This window comes from Scyliorhinus torazame, unplaced genomic scaffold, assembly GCF_047496885.1.
Source record: "Scyliorhinus torazame isolate Kashiwa2021f unplaced genomic scaffold, sScyTor2.1 scaffold_1052, whole genome shotgun sequence".
Classification (NCBI taxonomy): Eukaryota; Metazoa; Chordata; class Chondrichthyes; order Carcharhiniformes; family Scyliorhinidae; genus Scyliorhinus; species Scyliorhinus torazame.
The window spans coordinates 17248-37500 of record NW_027308779.1 but is presented as its reverse complement, the minus strand read 5'-3'; the positions used below and the strand labels follow the sequence as shown (position 1 = coordinate 37500).

General features: G+C 53.6%; 1 protein-coding gene across 1 annotated transcript in view; it reads left to right on the top strand.

Moving 5' to 3' along the window:
• LOC140406946 (la-related protein 4-like) overlaps nucleotides 1-20253 on the top strand; it is a gene marked incomplete at its 3' end in the record, with an annotated part of 31959 nt that overhangs the window by 1736 nt on the left and 9970 nt on the right. Inside the window, exons 2-3 of the mRNA XM_072494785.1 lie at nucleotides 481-619; nucleotides 4137-4262. Coding sequence (XP_072350886.1) covers nucleotides 481-619; nucleotides 4137-4262 — 265 coding nt within the window. The remainder of the gene's footprint in view (nucleotides 1-480; nucleotides 620-4136; nucleotides 4263-20253) is intronic.

Here is a 20253-nt window from a genome sequence, read left to right as displayed (position 1 = left end):
TGCTGAGGGAGCGCCGCACTGTGGGAGGGTCAGTGCTGAGGGAGCTCCGCACTGTGGGAGGGTCAGTGCCGAGGGAGCTCCGCACTGTGGGAGGGTCAGTGCTGAGGGAGCTCCGCACTGTGGGAGGGTCAGTGCTGAGGGAGCGCCGCACTGTGGGAGGGTCAGTGCTGAGGGAGCGCCGCACTGTGGGAGGGTCAGTGCTGAGGGAGCTCCGCACTGTGGGAGGGTCAGTGCTGAGGGAGCGCCGCACTGTGGGAGGGTCAGTGCTGAGGGAGTGCCGCGCTGTGGGAGGGTCAGTGCTGAGGGAGCTCCGCACTGTGGGAGGGTCAGTGCTGAGGGAGCCCCGCACTGTGGGAGGGTCAGTGCTGAGGGTGTGTTTGGTGTTTCGAGCGAGCGGATTGTGATTCCCTGTTTCGATCTCGGCGCGCGCCCGTCCTTGACTAAAGGCCCCAACCCCGTCACCATCTTCCCTCTTCCCAGGTGACCTCTGGCCTAAACCCAAACGCGAAGGTATGGCGAGAGATTCCAGGACAGAGTGGGCCTCCCGATTCAGCTAGCAGTGGGGCTGAAGGCTCGTTCGAGGAGGTTTCCCCTTCCAGCACCAATCCCTGCGCCGAAGGTGAGTTATGGAGGGGGACGGGGGGGGGGGGGGGGGGGACGGGGGGGGCGGGGAGAGAGTGGGGCAATGTGGCTATATCGCTGCAGAGGGCGTACACGGAAAAGGAGGTTGAGTACGGTGGACAGTTACTGTGGAGGATAGCAAATGTTGTCCCCTTGTCCAAGAAGGGGAGTAGAGACAACCCCGGTAACTATAGACCAGTGAGCCTTACTTCTGTTGTGGGCAAAATCTTGGAAAGGTTTATGAGAGATAGGGGGCATAATCATCTGGAAAGGAATAATTTGATTATAGATAGTCAACACGGTTTTGTGAAGGGTAGCTCGAGCCTCACAAACCTTATAGAGTTCTTTGAGAAGGTGACCAAACAGGTGGATGAGGGTAAAGCAGTTGATGTGGTGTATATGGATTTAATAAAGCGTTTTGATAAGGTTGACAATGGCCGTTTCGGAGACATGGATAGAGCCAGGGACAGGAATGGTTTTTGCAGGTGCCGGGGTTTAGATATTTCAGTCAGCTCAGGGAAGGTGGTAAAAGAGGGGGAGGGAAGGTGGTAAAAGAGGGGGAGGGAAGGTGGTAAAAGAGGGGGAGGGAAGGTGGTAAAAGAGGGGGAGGGGTGGCATCGTTAGTCAAGGACTGTATTACGGCGGCGGAAAGGACGTTTGATGAGGACTCGTCTACTGAGGCAGTAGGGGCTCAGGTTAGAAACATGAAAGGAGAGGTCACCCTGTTAGGGGTTTTCTTTAGGCCTCCGAAAAGTTCCAGAGATGTAGAGGGAAGGATTGCAAAGATGATTCTGGATAGGAGCGAAAGCAACAGGGTAGTTGTCATGGGGGACTTTAACTTTCCAAATATTGACTGGAAACGCGATAGTTCCAGTACTTTAGATGGGTCAGTTTTTGTCCAATGTGTGCAGGAGGGTTTCCTGACACAGTGTGTAGATAGGCCAACGAGAGGCGAGGCCATATTGGATTTGGTACTGGGTAATGAACCAGGACAGGTGTTAGATTTGGAGATAGGTGAGCACTTTGGTGATAGTGACCACAATTCGATTACGTTTACTTTAGTGATGGAAAGGGATAGGTATATACCGCAGGGCAAGAGTTATATCTGGGGGAAAGGCAATTATGATGCGATGAGGCAAGACCTAGGATGCATCGGATGGGGAGGGAAACTGCAGGGGATGGGCACAATGGAAATGTGGAGCTTGTTCAAGGAACAGCTACTGCGTGTCCTTGATAAGTATGTACCTGTCAGGCAGGGAGGAAGTGGTCGAGCAAGGGAACCGTGGTTTACTAAAGCAGTCGAAACACTTGTCAAGAGGAAGAAGGAGGCTTATGTAAAGATGAGACATGAAGGTTCAGTAAGGGCGCTCGAGAGTTACAAGTTAGCTAGGAAGGACCTAAAGAGAGAGCTAAGAAGAGCCAGGAGGGGACATGAGAAGTCTTTGGCAGGTTGGATCAAGGATAACCCTAAAGCTTTCTATAGATATGTCAGGAATAAAAGAATGACTCGGGTAAGAGTAGGGCCAGTCAAGGACAGTAGTGGGAAGTTGTGCGTGGAGTCCGAGGAGATAGGAGAGGTGCTAAATGAATGTTTTTCGTCAGTATTCACACAGGAAAAAGACAATGTTGTCGAGGAGAATACTGAGATTCAGGCTACTAGACTAGAAGGGCTTGAGGTTCATAAGGAGGAGGTGTTAGCAATTCTGGAAAGTGTGGAAATAGATAAGTCCCCTGGGCCGGATGCGATTTATCCTAGGATTCTCTGGGAAACTAGGGAGGAGATTGCTGAGCCTTTGGCTTTGATCTTCAAGTCATCTTTGTCTCCAGGAATAGTGCCAGAAGACTGGAGGAGAGCAAATGTTGTCCCCTTGTTCAAGAAGGGGAGCAGAGACAACCCCGGTAACTATAGACCAGTGAGCCTTCCTTCTGTTGTGGGAAAAATCTTGGAAAGGTTTATAAGAGACAGGATGTATAATCACCTGGAAAGGAATAATCTGATTAGAGATAGTCAACACGGTTTTGTGAAGGGTAGGTCGAGCCTCACAAACCTTATTGAGTTCTTTGAGAAGGTGACCAAACAGGTGGATGAGGGTAAAGCAGTTGATGTGGTGTATATGGATTTCAGCAAAGCGTTTGAGAAGGTTCCCCACGGTAGGCTACTGCAGAAAATACGGAGGCTGGGGATTCAGGGAGATTTAGCAGTTTGGATCAGAAATTGGCCCGCTGGAAGAAGACAAAGGGTGGTGGTTGGTGGGAAGTGTTCAGACTGGAGTCCAGTTACTAGTGGTGTACCACAAGGATCTGTTTTGGGGCCACTGCTATTTGTCATTTTTACAAATGACCTGGAGGAGGGCGTAGAAGGATGGGTGAGTAAATTTGCAGATGACACTAAAGTCGGTGGAGTTGTAGACAGTGCGGAAGGATGTTACAAGTTACAGAGGGACAGAGATAAGCTGCAGCGCTGGGCTGAGAGGTGGCAAATGGAGTTTAATGCAGAAAAGTGTGAGGTGATTCATTTTGGGAGGAATAACAGGACGACAGAGTACTGGGCTAATGGGAAGATTCTTGGCAGTGTGGATGAGCAGAGAGATCTCGGTGTCCACGTACATAGATCCCTGAAAGTTGCCACCCAGGTTGAGAGGGTTGTTAAGGAGGCGTACGGTGTGTTAGCTTTTATTGGTAGAGGGATTGAGTTTCGGAGCCACGAGGTCACGTTGCAGCTGTACAAAAACTCTGGTGCGGCCGCATTTGGAGCATCGCGTGCAATTCTGGTCGCCGCATTATAGGAAGGATGTGGAAGCTTTGGAAAGGGTGCAGAGGAGATTCACCAGGATGTTGCCCGGTATGGAGGGAAGATCTGATGAGGAAAGGCTGGAGGCTGTTTTCGTCAGAGAGAAGAAGGTTAAGAGGTGACTTAATTGAGGCAGACAAGATGATCAGAGGATTGGATAGGGTGGACAGTGAGAGCCTTTTTCCTCGGGTGGTGATGTCCGGCACGAGGGGACATAGCTTTAAATTGAGGGGAGATAGATATCGGACAGATGTCAGAGGTAGGTTCTTTACTCAGAGAGTAGTAAGGGCGTGGAATGCCCTGGCTGCAACAGTAGTGGACTCGCCAACACTAAGGGCTTTCAAATGGTCATTGGATAGACATATGGACGATAAGGGAATAGTGTCGATGGGCTTTAGAGTGGTTTCACAGGTCGGCGCAACATCGAGGGCCGAAGGAAGGGCCTGGACTGCGCTGTAATGCTCTATGTTCTATCCTGTGACCAACACTTTGGGGATTGATACAGGGCAATGGGGAGAAAGTAGGCCAGTGGGTTCGGAATCCGTACGGAGCAGGTTTGCCTGACGGAGGGGTTGTCGGGGGGAGTATTGGGAGGGGGGGGTGGCTGTGGGTGGCTGTTTAAGGAGCACAGACACCCCGGGGGAGGTCGAGCAGAACGAGAGTGGCGGCTGGATGGCGGGTCCCCCCCCTCCTGACTCCCGGTGATGTGGCCTTGTTCACCCAGGCTGCGTCGAAGGAGGGAAGGGCGGCGTCGCGAAGGTACTGCCCCCAGAGGCGACGGGCGACACGGCGGCCAACGGCACAGAGCTGAGTATGGAGGCGGAGCTGGAATGTACCCCCCCAAGCGTAGGTGAGTCTACTGTATGGATCCCCAAACTAATCCCACTGCCCCGCTCTCTCCCCATAGCCCTGTATCAATCCCCAAACTAATCCCACAGCTCCGCGCTCTCCCCATAGCCCTGTATCAATCCCCAAACAAATCCCACTGCCCCGCTCTCTCCCCATAGCCCTGTATCAATCCCCAAACTAATCCCACTGCCCCACTCTCTCCCCATAGCCCTGTATCAATCCCCAAACTAATCCCACTGCCCCGCTCTCTCCCCATAGCCCTGTATCAATCCCCAAACAAATCCCACTGCCCCACTCTCTCCCCATAGCCCTGTATGAATCCCCAAACTAATCCCAATGCCCCACTCTCTCCCCATAGCCCTGTATCAATCCCAAACTAATCCCACTGCCCCGCTCTCTCCCCATAGCCCTGTATCAATCCCAAACTAATCCCACTGCCCCGCTCTCTCCCCATAGCCCTGTGTCAATCCCAAACTAATCCCACTGCCCCGCTCTCTCCCCATAGCCCTGTGTCAATCCCAAACTAATCCCACTGCCCCGCTCTCCCCATAGCCCTGTATCAATCCCAAACTAATCCCACTGCCCCGCTCTCTCCCCATAGCCCTGTGTCAATCCCAAACTAATCCCACTGCCCCGCTCTCTCCCCATAGCCCTGTATCGATCCCCAACTAATCCCACTGCCCTGCTCTCTCCCCATAGCCCTGTATCAATCCCCAAACTAATCCCACTGCTCCCCTCTCTCCCCATAGCCCTGTATCGATCCCCAGACTAATCCCACTGCCCCGCTCTCTCCCCATAGCTCTGTATCAATCCCCAAACTAATCCCACTGCCCCGCTCTCTCCCCATAGCCCTGTATCAATCACCAAATTAATCCCACTGCCCCGCTCTCTCCCCATAGCCATGTATCAATCCCCAAACTAATCCCACTGCCCCGCTCTCTCCCCATAGCCCTGTGTCAATCCCAAACTAATCCCACTGCCCCGCTCTCTCCCCATAGCCCTGTGTCAATCCCAAACTAATCCCACTGCCCCGCTCTCTCCCCATAGCCCTGTGTCAATCCCAAACTAATCCCACTGCCCCGCTCTCTCCCCATAGCCCTGTATCAATCCCAAACTAATCCCACTGCCCCGCTCTCCCCATAGCCCTGCATCAATCCCCAAACTAATCCCACTGCCCCGCTCTCTCCCCATAGCCCTGTATCAATCTCCAAACTAATCCCATTGCCCCGCTCTCTCCCCATAGCCCTGTGTCAATCCCCAAACTAATCCCACTGTCCCACTCTCTCCCCATAGCCCTGTATCAATCCCAAACTAATCCCACTGCCCCGCTCTCTCCCCATAGCCCTGTATCAATCCCCAAACTAATCCCACTGTCCCGCTCTCCCCATAGCCCTGTATCAATCCCCAAACTAATCCCACTGTCCTGCTCTCTCCCCATAGCCCTGTATCAATCCCCAAACTAATCCCACTGCTCCGCTCTCTCCCCATAGCCCTGTATCAATCCCCAAAATAATCCCACTGCCCCGCTCTCTCCCCATAGCCCTGTGTCAATCCCCAAACTAATCCCATTGCCCCGCTCTCTCCCCATAGCCCTGTATCAATCCCAAACTAATCCCACTGCCCCACTCTCTCCCCATAGCCCTGTATCAATCCCAAACTAATCCCACTGCCCCGCTCTCTCCCCATAGCCCTGTATCAATCCCCAAACTAATCCCACTGCCCCTCTCTCCCCATAGCCCTGTATCAATCCCCAAACTAATCCCACTGCCCCGCTCTCTCCCCATAGCCCTGTATCAATCCCCAAACTAATCCCACTGCCCCGCTCTCTCCCCATAGCCCTGTATCCATCCCCAAACTAATCCCACTGCCCCACTCTCTCCCCATAGCCCTGTATCAATCCCAAAACTAATCCCAGTGCCCCGCTCTCTCCCCATAGCCCTGTATCAATCCCAAACTAATCCCAGTGCCCCGCTCTCTCCCCATAGCCCTATATCAATCCCAAACTAATCCCACTGCCCCGCTCTCTCCCCATAGCCCTGTATCAATCCCAAACTAATCCCACTGCCCCACTCTCTCCCCATAGCCCTGTATCAATCTCCAAACTAATCCCACTGCCCCGCTCACTCCCCATAGACCTGTATCAATCCCCAAACTAATCCCACTGCCACGCTCTCTCCCCATAGCCCTGTATCAATCCCCAACTAATCCCACTGTCCCGCTCTCTCCCCATAGCCCTGTATCAATCCTAAACTAATCCCACTGCCCCGCTCTCTCCCCATAGCCCTGTATCAATCCCCAAACTAATCCCACTGTCCCGCTCTCTCCCCATAGCCCTGTGTCAATCCCCAAACTAATCCCACTGTCCCGCTCTCTCCCCATAGCCCTGTATCAATCCTAAACTAATCCCACTGCCCCGCTCTCTCCCATAGCCCTGTGTCGATCCCCAAACTAATCCCACTGTCCCGCTCTCTCCCCATAGCCCTGTATCAATCCTAAACTAATCCCACTGCCCCGCTCTCTCCCCATAGCCCTGTATCAATCCTAAACTAATCCCACTGCCCCGCTCTCTCCCCATAGCCCTGTATCAATCCCCAAACTAATCCCACTGCCCCACTCTCTCCCCATAGCCCTGTGTCAATCCCCAAACTAATCCCACTGTCCCGCTCTCTCCCCATAGCCCTGTATCAATCCTAAACTAATCCCACTGCCCCGCTCTCTCCCCATAGCCCTGTATCAATCCCCAAACTAATCCCACTGTCCCACTCTCTCTCCACATAGCTCTGTATCAATCCCCAAACTAATCCCACTGTCCCACTCTCTCTCCACATAGCCCTGTATCAATCCTAAACTAATCCCACTGCCCCACTCTCTCCCCATAGCCCCGTATCAATCCCGAAACTAATCCCACTGTCCCGCTCTCTCCCCATAGCCCCGTATCAATCCTCAAACTAATCCCACTGCCCCACTCTCTCCCCATAGCCCCGTATCAATCCCGAAACTAATCCCACTGTCCCGCTCTCTCCCCATAGCCCCGTATCAATCCTCAAACTAATCCCACTGCCCCACTCTCTCCCCATAGCCCCGTATCAATCCCCAAACTAATCCCACTGTCCCGCTCTCTCCCCATAGCCCTGTATCAATCCCCAAACTAATCCCACTGCCCCGCTCTCTCCCCATAGCCCTGTATCAATCCCCAAACTAATCCCACAGCCCCGCTCTCTCCCCATAGCCCTGTATCAATCCCCAAACTAATCCCAATGCCGCGCTCTCTCCCCATAGCCCTGTATCAATCCTCAAACTAATCCCACAGCCCCGCTCTCTCCCCATAGCCCTGTATCAATCCCCAAACTAATCCCAATGCCGCGCTCTCTCCCCATAGCCCTGTATCAATCCCCAAACTAATCCCACTGTCCCACTCTCTCTCCACATAGCTCTGTATCAATCCCCAAACTAATCCCACTGCCCCACTCTCTCCCCATAGCCCCGTATCAATCCTCAAACTAATCCCACAGCCCCGCTCTCTCCCCATAGCCCTGTATCAATCCCCAAACTAATCCCAATGCCGCGCTCTCTCCCCATAGCCCTGTATCAATCCCCAACTAATCCCACTGTCCCACTCTCTCTCCACATAGCTCTGTATCAATCCCCAAACTAATCCCACTGTCCCACTCTCTCTCCACATAGCCCTGTATCAATCCTAAACTAATCCCAATGCCCCACTCTCTCCCCATAGCCCCGTATCAATCCCCAAACTAATCCCACTGTCCCGCTCTCTCCCCATAGCCCCGTATCAATCCTCAAACTAATCCCACTGCCCCACTCTCTCCCCATATCCCTGTGTCAATCCCCAAACTAATCTCACTGCCCCGCTCTCTCCCCATATCCCTGTGTCAATCCCCAAACTAATCTCACTGCCCCGCTCTCTCCCCATAGCCCTGTATCAATCCCCAAACTAATCCCACTGCCCCACTCTCTCCCCATAGCCCTGTATCAATCCCCAAACTAATCCCACTGCCCCGCTCTCTCCCCACAGCCCTGTATCAATCCCCAAACTAATCCCACTGCCCCGCTCTCTCCCCATAGCCCTGTATCAATCCCCAAACTAATCCCACTGTCCAGCTCTCTCCCATTAGCCCTGTATCAATCCCCAAACTAATCCCACTGCCCCGCTCTCTCCCCACAGCCCTGTATCAATCCCCAAACTAATTCCACTACCCCGCTCTCTCCCCTTCGCCCTGTATCAATCCCCAAACTAATCCCACTGTCCCGCTCTCTCTCCATAGCCCTGTATCAATCCCCAAACTAATCCCACTGTCCCACTCTCTCCCCATAGCCCTGTATCAATCCCCAAACTAATCCCACTGCCCCGCTCTCTCCATAGCCCTGTATCAATCACCAAACTAATCCCACTGCCCCGCTCTCCCCATAGCCCTGTATCAATCCCCAAACTAATCCCACTGCCCCGCTCTCTCCCCATAGCTCTGTATCAATCCCCAAACTTATCCCACTGCCCTGCTCTCTCCCCATAGCCCTGTATCAATCCCCAAACTAATTCCACTACCCCGCTCTCTCCCCTTCGCCCTGTATCAATCCCCAAACTAATCCCACTGCCCCGCTCTCTCCCCATAGCCCTGTATCAATCCCCAAACTAATCCCAATGCCCTGCTCTCTCCCCATAGCCCTGTATCAATCCCCAAACTAATCCCACTGTCCCGCTCTCTCCCCATAGCCCTGTGTCAATCCCCAAACTAATCCCACTGTCCCGCTCTCTCCCCATAGCCCTGTATCAATCCTAAACTAATCCCACTGCCCCGCTCTCTCCCATAGCCCTGTGTCGATCCCCAAACTAATCCCACTGCCCCACTCTCCCCATAGCCCTGTATCAATCCCCAAACTAATCCCACTGCCCCACTCCCTCCCCATAGCCCTGTATCAATCCCCAAACTAATCCCACTGTCCCGCTCTCTCCCCATAGCCCTGTATCAATCCTAAACTAATCCCACTGCCCCGCTCTCTCCCCATAGCCCTGTATCAATCCTAAACTAATCCCACTGCCCCGCTCTCTCCCCATAGCCCTGTATCAATCCCCAAACTAATCCCACTGCCCCACTCTCTCCCCATAGCCCTGTGTCAATCCCCAAACTAATCCCACTGTCCCGCTCTCTCCCCATAGCCCTGTATCAATCCTAAACTAATCCCACTGCCGCGCTCTCTCCCCATAGCCCTGTATCAATCCCCAAACTAATCCCACTGTCCCACTCTCTCTCCACATAGCTCTGTATCAATCCCCAAACTAATCCCACTGTCCCACTCTCTCTCCACATAGCCCTGTATCAATCCTAAACTAATCCCACTGCCCCACTCTCTCCCCATAGCCCCGTATCAATCCCGAAACTAATCCCACTGTCCCGCTCTCTCCCCATAGCCCTGTATCAATCCTCAAACTAATCCCACAGCCCCGCTCTCTCCCCATAGCCCTGTATCAATCCCCAAACTAATCCCAATGCCGCGCTCTCTCCCCATAGCCCTGTATCAATCCCCAAACTAATCCCACTGTCCCACTCTCTCTCCACATAGCTCTGTATCAATCCCCAAACTAATCCCACTGCCCCACTCTCTCCCCATAGCCCCGTATCAATCCTCAAACTAATCCCACAGCCCCGCTCTCTCCCCATAGCCCTGTATCAATCCCCAAACTAATCCCAATGCCGCGCTCTCTCCCCATAGCCCTGTATCAATCCCCAACTAATCCCACTGTCCCACTCTCTCTCCACATAGCTCTGTATCAATCCCCAAACTAATCCCACTGTCCCACTCTCTCTCCACATAGCCCTGTATCAATCCTAAACTAATCCCAATGCCCCACTCTCTCCCCATAGCCCCGTATCAATCCCCAAACTAATCCCACTGTCCCGCTCTCTCCCCATAGCCCCGTATCAATCCTCAAACTAATCCCACTGCCCCACTCTCTCCCCATATCCCTGTGTCAATCCCCAAACTAATCTCACTGCCCCGCTCTCTCCCCATATCCCTGTGTCAATCCCCAAACTAATCTCACTGCCCCGCTCTCTCCCCATAGCCCTGTATCAATCCCCAAACTAATCCCACTGCCCCACTCTCTCCCCATAGCCCTGTATCAATCCCCAAACTAATCCCACTGCCCCGCTCTCTCCCCACAGCCCTGTATCAATCCCCAAACTAATCCCACTGCCCCGCTCTCTCCCCATAGCCCTGTATCAATCCCCAAACTAATCCCACTGTCCAGCTCTCTCCCATTAGCCCTGTATCAATCCCCAAACTAATCCCACTGCCCCGCTCTCTCCCCACAGCCCTGTATCAATCCCCAAACTAATTCCACTACCCCGCTCTCTCCCCTTCGCCCTGTATCAATCCCCAAACTAATCCCACTGTCCCGCTCTCTCTCCATAGCCCTGTATCAATCCCCAAACTAATCCCACTGTCCCACTCTCTCCCCATAGCCCTGTATCAATCCCCAAACTAATCCCACTGCCCCGCTCTCTCCATAGCCCTGTATCAATCACCAAACTAATCCCACTGCCCCGCTCTCCCCATAGCCCTGTATCAATCCCCAAACTAATCCCACTGCCCCGCTCTCTCCCCATAGCTCTGTATCAATCCCCAAACTTATCCCACTGCCCTGCTCTCTCCCCATAGCCCTGTATCAATCCCCAAACTAATTCCACTACCCCGCTCTCTCCCCTTCGCCCTGTATCAATCCCCAAACTAATCCCACTGCCCCGCTCTCTCCCCATAGCCCTGTATCAATCCCCAAACTAATCCCAATGCCCTGCTCTCTCCCCATAGCCCTGTATCAATCCCCAAACTAATCCCACTGTCCCGCTCTCTCCCCATAGCCCTGTGTCAATCCCCAAACTAATCCCACTGTCCCGCTCTCTCCCCATAGCCCTGTATCAATCCTAAACTAATCCCACTGCCCCGCTCTCTCCCATAGCCCTGTGTCGATCCCCAAACTAATCCCACTGTCCCGCTCTCTCCCCATAGCCCTGTATCAATCCTAAACTAATCCCACTGCCCCGCTCTCTCCCCATAGCCCTGTATCAATCCTAAACTAATCCCACTGCCCCGCTCTCTCCCCATAGCCCTGTATCAATCCCCAAACTAATCCCACTGCCCCACTCTCTCCCCATAGCCCTGTGTCAATCCCCAAACTAATCCCACTGTCCCGCTCTCTCCCCATAGCCCTGTATCAATCCTAAACTAATCCCACTGCCCCGCTCTCTCCCCATAGCCCTGTATCAATCCCCAAACTAATCCCACTGTCCCACTCTCTCTCCACATAGCTCTGTATCAATCCCCAAACTAATCCCACTGTCCCACTCTCTCTCCACATAGCCCTGTATCAATCCTAAACTAATCCCACTGCCCCACTCTCTCCCCATAGCCCCGTATCAATCCCGAAACTAATCCCACTGTCCCGCTCTCTCCCCATAGCCCCGTATCAATCCTCAAACTAATCCCACTGCCCCACTCTCTCCCCATAGCCCCGTATCAATCCCGAAACTAATCCCACTGTCCCGCTCTCTCCCCATAGCCCCGTATCAATCCTCAAACTAATCCCACTGCCCCACTCTCTCCCCATAGCCCCGTATCAATCCCCAAACTAATCCCACTGTCCCGCTCTCTCCCCATAGCCCTGTATCAATCCCCAAACTAATCCCACTGCCCCGCTCTCTCCCCATAGCCCTGTATCAATCCCCAAACTAATCCCACAGCCCCGCTCTCTCCCCATAGCCCTGTATCAATCCCCAAACTAATCCCAATGCCGTGCTCTCTCCCCATAGCCCTGTATCAATCCTCAAACTAATCCCACAGCCCCGCTCTCTCCCCATAGCCCTGTATCAATCCCCAAACTAATCCCAATGCCGCGCTCTCTCCCCATAGCCCTGTATCAATCCCCAAACTAATCCCACTGTCCCACTCTCTCTCCACATAGCTCTGTATCAATCCCCAAACTAATCCCACTGCCCCACTCTCTCCCCATAGCCCCGTATCAATCCTCAAACTAATCCCACAGCCCCGCTCTCTCCCCATAGCCCTGTATCAATCCCCAAACTAATCCCAATGCCGCGCTCTCTCCCCATAGCCCTGTATCAATCCCCAACTAATCCCACTGTCCCACTCTCTCTCCACATAGCTCTGTATCAATCCCCAAACTAATCCCACTGTCCCACTCTCTCTCCACATAGCCCTGTATCAATCCTAAACTAATCCCAATGCCCCACTCTCTCCCCATAGCCCCGTATCAATCCCCAAACTAATCCCACTGTCCCGCTCTCTCCCCATAGCCCCGTATCAATCCTCAAACTAATCCCACTGCCCCACTCTCTCCCCATATCCCTGTGTCAATCCCCAAACTAATCTCACTGCCCCGCTCTCTCCCCATATCCCTGTGTCAATCCCCAAACTAATCTCACTGCCCCGCTCTCTCCCCATAGCCCTGTATCAATCCCCAAACTAATCCCACTGCCCCACTCTCTCCCCATAGCCCTGTATCAATCCCCAAACTAATCCCACTGCCCCGCTCTCTCCCCACAGCCCTGTATCAATCCCCAAACTAATCCCACTGCCCCGCTCTCTCCCCATAGCCCTGTATCAATCCCCAAACTAATCCCACTGTCCAGCTCTCTCCCATTAGCCCTGTATCAATCCCCAAACTAATCCCACTGCCCCGCTCTCTCCCCACAGCCCTGTATCAATCCCCAAACTAATTCCACTACCCCGCTCTCTCCCCTTCGCCCTGTATCAATCCCCAAACTAATCCCACTGTCCCGCTCTCTCTCCATAGCCCTGTATCAATCCCCAAACTAATCCCACTGTCCCACTCTCTCCCCATAGCCCTGTATCAATCCCCAAACTAATCCCACTGCCCCGCTCTCCCCATAGCCCTGTATCAATCCCCAAACTAATCCCACTGCCCCGCTCTCTCCCCATAGCTCTGTATCAATCCCCAAACTTATCCCACTGCCCTGCTCTCTCCCCATAGCCCTGTATCAATCCCCAAACTAATTCCACTACCCCGCTCTCTCCCCTTCGCCCTGTATCAATCCCCAAACTAATCCCACTGCCCCGCTCTCTCCCCATAGCCCTGTATCAATCCCCAAACTAATCCCAATGCCCTGCTCTCTCCACATAGCCCTGTATCAATCCCCAAACTAATCCCACTGCCCCGCTCTCTTCCCATAGCCCTGTATCAATCCCCAAACTAATCCCACTGCCCCGCTCTCTCCCCATAGCCCTGTATCAATCCCAAACTAATCCCACTGCCCCTCTCTCCCCATAGCCCTGTATCAATCCCCAAACTAATCCCACTGTCCCGCTCTCTCCCCATAGCCCTGTATCAATCCCCAAACTAATCCCACTGCCCCGCTCTCTCCCCATAGCCCTATATCAATCCCCAAACTAATCCCACTGCCCCGCTCTCTCCCCATAGCCCTGTATCAATCCCAAACTAATCCCACTGCCCCGCTCTCTCCCCATAGCCCTGTATCAATCCCAAACTAATCCCACTGCCCCACTCTCTCCCCATAGCCCTGTATCAATCTCCAAACTAATCCCACTGCCCCGCTCACTCCCCATAGACCTGTATCAATCCCCAAAATAATCCCACTGCCCCGCTCTCTCCCCATAGCCCTGTGTCAATCCCCAAACTAATCCCATTGCCCCGCTCTCTCCCCATAGCCCTGTATCAATCCCAAACTAATCCCACTGCCCCACTCTCTCCCCATAGCCCTGTATCAATCCCAAACTAATCCCACTGCCCCGCTCTCTCCCCATAGCCCTGTATCAATCCCCAAACTAATCCCACTGCCCCTCTCTCCCCATAGCCCTGTATCAATCCCCAAACTAATCCCACTGCCCCGCTCTCTCCCCATAGCCCTGTATCAATCCCCAAACTAATCCCACTGCCCCGCTCTCTCCCCATAGCCCTGTATCCATCCCCAAACTAATCCCACTGCCCCACTCTCTCCCCATAGCCCTGTATCAATCCCAAAACTAATCCCAGTGCCCCGCTCTCTCCCCATAGCCCTGTATCAATCCCAAACTAATCCCAGTGCCCCGCTCTCTCCCCATAGCCCTATATCAATCCCAAACTAATCCCACTGCCCCGCTCTCTCCCCATAGCCCTGTATCAATCCCAAACTAATCCCACTGCCCCACTCTCTCCCCATAGCCCTGTATCAATCTCCAAACTAATCCCACTGCCCCGCTCACTCCCCATAGACCTGTATCAATCCCCAAACTAATCCCACTGCCACGCTCTCTCCCCATAGCCCTGTATCAATCCCCAACTAATCCCACTGTCCCGCTCTCTCCCCATAGCCCTGTATCAATCCTAAACTAATCCCACTGCCCCGCTCTCTCCCCATAGCCCTGTATCAATCCCCAAACTAATCCCACTGTCCCGCTCTCTCCCCATAGCCCTGTGTCAATCCCCAAACTAATCCCACTGTCCCGCTCTCTCCCCATAGCCCTGTATCAATCCTAAACTAATCCCACTGCCCCGCTCTCTCCCATAGCCCTGTGTCGATCCCCAAACTAATCCCACTGTCCCGCTCTCTCCCCATAGCCCTGTATCAATCCTAAACTAATCCCACTGCCCCGCTCTCTCCCCATAGCCCTGTATCAATCCTAAACTAATCCCACTGCCCCGCTCTCTCCCCATAGCCCTGTATCAATCCCCAAACTAATCCCACTGCCCCACTCTCTCCCCATAGCCCTGTGTCAATCCCCAAACTAATCCCACTGTCCCGCTCTCTCCCCATAGCCCTGTATCAATCCTAAACTAATCCCACTGCCCCGCTCTCTCCCCATAGCCCTGTATCAATCCCCAAACTAATCCCACTGTCCCACTCTCTCTCCACATAGCTCTGTATCAATCCCCAAACTAATCCCACTGTCCCACTCTCTCTCCACATAGCCCTGTATCAATCCTAAACTAATCCCACTGCCCCACTCTCTCCCCATAGCCCCGTATCAATCCCGAAACTAATCCCACTGTCCCGCTCTCTCCCCATAGCCCCGTATCAATCCTCAAACTAATCCCACTGCCCCACTCTCTCCCCATAGCCCCGTATCAATCCCGAAACTAATCCCACTGTCCCGCTCTCTCCCCATAGCCCCGTATCAATCCTCAAACTAATCCCACTGCCCCACTCTCTCCCCATAGCCCCGTATCAATCCCCAAACTAATCCCACTGTCCCGCTCTCTCCCCATAGCCCTGTGCCAATCCCCAAACTAATCCCACTGCCCCACTCTCTCCCCATAGCCCTGTATCAATCCCCAAACTAATCCCACTGTCCCACTCTCTCCCCATAGCCCTGCATCAATCCCCAAACTAATCCCACTGCCCCGCTCCCTCCCCATAGCCCTGTATCAATCCCAAACTAATCCCACTGTCCCACTCTCTCCCCATAGCCCTGTATCAATCCCCAAACTAATCCCACTGTCCCACTCTCTCCCCATAGCCCTGCATCAATCCCCAAACTAATCCCACTGTCCCACTCTCTCCCCATAGCCCTGTAACAATCCCCAAACTAATCCCACTGTCCCGCTCTCTCCCCATAGCCCTGTGTCAATCCCCAAACTAATCCCACTGCCCCACTCTCTCCCCATAGCCCTGTATCAATCCCCAAACTAATCCCACTGTCCCACTCTCTCCCCATAGCCCTGCATCAATCCCCAAACTAATCCCACTGCCCCGCTCTCTCCCCATAGCCCTGTATCAATCCCCAAACTAATCCCACTGCCCCGCTCTCTCCCCATAGCCCTGTATCAATCCCCAAACTAATCCCACAGCCCCGCTCTCTCCCCATAGCCCTGTATCAATCCCCAAACTAATCCCAATGCCGCGCTCTCTCCCCATAGCCCTGTATCAATCCTCAAACTAATCCCACAGCCCCGCTCTCTCCCCATAGCCCTGTATCAATCCCCAAACTAATCCCACTGCCCCGCTCTCCCCATAGCCCTGTATCAATCCCCAAACTAATCCCACTGCCCCGCTCTCTCCCCATAGCTCTGTATCAATCCCCAAACTTATCCCACTGCCCTGCTCTCTCCCCATAGCCCTGTATCAATCCCCAAACTAATTCCACTACCCCGCTCTCTCCCCTTCGCCCTGTATCAATCCCCAAACTAATCCCACTGCCCCGCTCTCTCCCCATAGCCCTGTATCAATCCCCAAACTAATCCCAATGCCCTGCTCTCTCCACATAGCCCTGTATCAATCCCCAAACTAATCCCACTGCCCCGCTCTCTTCCCATAGCCCTGTATCAATCGCCAAACTAATCCCACTGCCCCGCTCTCTCCACATAGCCCTGTATCAATCCCAAACTAATCCCACTGCCCCTCTCTCCCCATAGCCCTGTATCAATCCCCAAACGAATCCCACTGTCCCGCTCTCTCCCCATAGCCCTGTATCAATCCCCAAACTAATCCCACTGCCCCGCTCTCTCCCCATAGCCCTATATCAATCCCCAAACTAATCCCACTGCCCCGCTCTCTCCCCATAGCCCTGTATCAATCCCAAACTAATCCCACTGCCCCGCTCTCTCCCCATAGCCCTGTATCAATCCCAAACTAATCCCACTGCCCCACTCTCTCCCCATAGCCCTGTATCAATCTCCAAACTAATCCCACTGCCCCGCTCACTCCCCATAGACCTGTATCAATCCCCAAAATAATCCCACTGCCCCGCTCTCTCCCCATAGCCCTGTGTCAATCCCCAAACTAATCCCATTGCCCCGCTCTCTCCCCATAGCCCTGTATCAATCCCAAACTAATCCCACTGCCCCACTCTCTCCCCATAGCCCTGTATCAATCCCAAACTAATCCCACTGCCCCGCTCTCTCCCCATAGCCCTGTATCAATCCCCAAACTAATCCCACTGCCCCTCTCTCCCCATAGCCCTGTATCAATCCCCAAACTAATCCCACTGCCCCGCTCTCTCCCCATAGCCCTGTATCAATCCCCAAACTAATCCCACTGCCCCGCTCTCTCCCCATAGCCCTGTATCCATCCCCAAACTAATCCCACTGCCCCACTCTCTCCCCATAGCCCTGTATCAATCCCAAAACTAATCCCAGTGCCCCGCTCTCTCCCCATAGCCCTGTATCAATCCCAAACTAATCCCAGTGCCCCGCTCTCTCCCCATAGCCCTATATCAATCCCAAACTAATCCCACTGCCCCGCTCTCTCCCCATAGCCCTGTATCAATCCCAAACTAATCCCACTGCCCCACTCTCTCCCCATAGCCCTGTATCAATCTCCAAACTAATCCCACTGCCCCGCTCACTCCCCATAGACCTGTATCAATCCCCAAACTAATCCCACTGCCACGCTCTCTCCCCATAGCCCTGTATCAATCCCCAACTAATCCCACTGTCCCGCTCTCTCCCCATAGCCCTGTATCAATCCTAAACTAATCCCACTGCCCCGCTCTCTCCCCATAGCCCTGTATCAATCCCCAAACTAATCCCACTGTCCCGCTCTCTCCCCATAGCCCTGTGTCAATCCCCAAACTAATCCCACTGTCCCGCTCTCTCCCCATAGCCCTGTATCAATCCTAAACTAATCCCACTGCCCCGCTCTCTCCCATAGCCCTGTGTCGATCCCCAAACTAATCCCACTGTCCCGCTCTCTCCCCATAGCCCTGTATCAATCCTAAACTAATCCCACTGCCCCGCTCTCTCCCCATAGCCCTGTATCAATCCTAAACTAATCCCACTGCCCCGCTCTCTCCCCATAGCCCTGTATCAATCCCCAAACTAATCCCACTGCCCCACTCTCTCCCCATAGCCCTGTGTCAATCCCCAAACTAATCCCACTGTCCCGCTCTCTCCCCATAGCCCTGTATCAATCCTAAACTAATCCCACTGCCCCGCTCTCTCCCCATAGCCCTGTATCAATCCCCAAACTAATCCCACTGTCCCACTCTCTCTCCACATAGCTCTGTATCAATCCCCAAACTAATCCCACTGTCCCACTCTCTCTCCACATAGCCCTGTATCAGTCCTAAACTAATCCCACTGCCCCACTCTCTCCCCATAGCCCCGTATCAATCCCGAAACTAATCCCACTGCCCCACTCTCCCCATAGCCCCGTATCAATCCTCAAACTAATCCCACTGCCCCACTCTCTCCCCATAGCCCCGTATCAATCCCCAAACTAATCCCACTGTCCCGCTCTCTCCCCATAGCCCTGTGCCAATCCCCAAACTAATCCCACTGCCCCACTCTCTCCCCATAGCCCTGTATCAATCCCCAAACTAATCCCACTGTCCCACTCTCTCCCCATAGCCCTGCATCAATCCCCAAACTAATCCCACTGCCCCGCTCCCTCCCCATAGCCCTGTATCAATCCCAAACTAATCCCACTGTCCCACTCTCTCCCCATAGCCCTGTATCAATCCCCAAACTAATCCCACTGTCCCACTCTCTCCCCATAGCCCTGCATCAATCCCCAAACTAATCCCACTGTCCCACTCTCTCCCCATAGCCCTGTAACAATCCCCAAACTAATCCCACTGTCCCGCTCTCTCCCCATAGCCCTGTGTCAATCCCCAAACTAATCCCACTGCCCCACTCTCTCCCCATAGCCCTGTATCAATCCCCAAACTAATCCCACTGTCCCACTCTCTCCCCATAGCCCTGCATCAATCCCCAAACTAATCCCACTGCCCCGCTCTCTCCCCATAGCCCTGTATCAATCCCCAAACTAATCCCACTGCCCCGCTCTCTCCCCATAGCCCTGTATCAATCCCCAAACTAATCCCACAGCCCCGCTCTCTCCCCATAGCCCTGTATCAATCCCCAAACTAATCCCAATGCCGCGCTCTCTCCCCATAGCCCTGTATCAATCCTCAAACTAATCCCACAGCCCCGCTCTCTCCCCATAGCCCTGTATCAATCCCCAAACTAATCCCAATGCCGCGCTCTCTCCCCATAGCCCTGTATCAATCCCCAAACTAATCCCACTGTCCCACTCTCTCTCCACATAGCTCTGTATCAATCCCCAAACTAATCCCACTGCCCCACTCTCTCCCCATAGCCCCGTATCAATCCTCAAACTAATCCCACAGCCCCGCTCTCTCCCCATAGCCCTGTATCAATCCCCAAACTAATCCCAATGCCGCGCTCTCTCCCCATAGCCCTGTATCAATCCCCAACTAATCCCACTGTCCCACTCTCTCTCCACATAGCTCTGTATCAATCCCCAAACTAATCCCACTGTCCCACTCTCTCTCCACATAGCCCTGTATCAATCCTAAACTAATCCCAATGCCCCACTCTCTCCCCATAGCCCCGTATCAATCCCCAAACTAATCCCACTGTCCCGCTCTCTCCCCATAGCCCCGTATCAATCCTCAAACTAATCCCACTGCCCCACTCTCTCCCCATATCCCTGTGTCAATCCCCAAACTAATCTCACTGCCCCGCTCTCTCCCCATATCCCTGTGTCAATCCCCAAACTAATCTCACTGCCCCGCTCTCTCCCCATAGCCCTGTATCAATCCCCAAACTAATCCCACTGCCCCACTCTCTCCCCATAGCCCTGTATCAATCCCCAAACTAATCCCACTGCCCCGCTCTCTCCCCACAGCCCTGTATCAATCCCCAAACTAATCCCACTGCCCCGCTCTCTCCCCATAGCCCTGTATCAATCCCCAAACTAATCCCACTGTCCAGCTCTCTCCCATTAGCCCTGTATCAATCCCCAAACTAATCCCACTGCCCCGCTCTCTCCCCACAGCCCTGTATCAATCCCCAAACTAATTCCACTACCCCGCTCTCTCCCCTTCGCCCTGTATCAATCCCCAAACTAATCCCACTGTCCCGCTCTCTCTCCATAGCCCTGTATCAATCCCCAAACTAATCCCACTGTCCCACTCTCTCCCCATAGCCCTGTATCAATCCCCAAACTAATCCCACTGCCCCGCTCTCCCCATAGCCC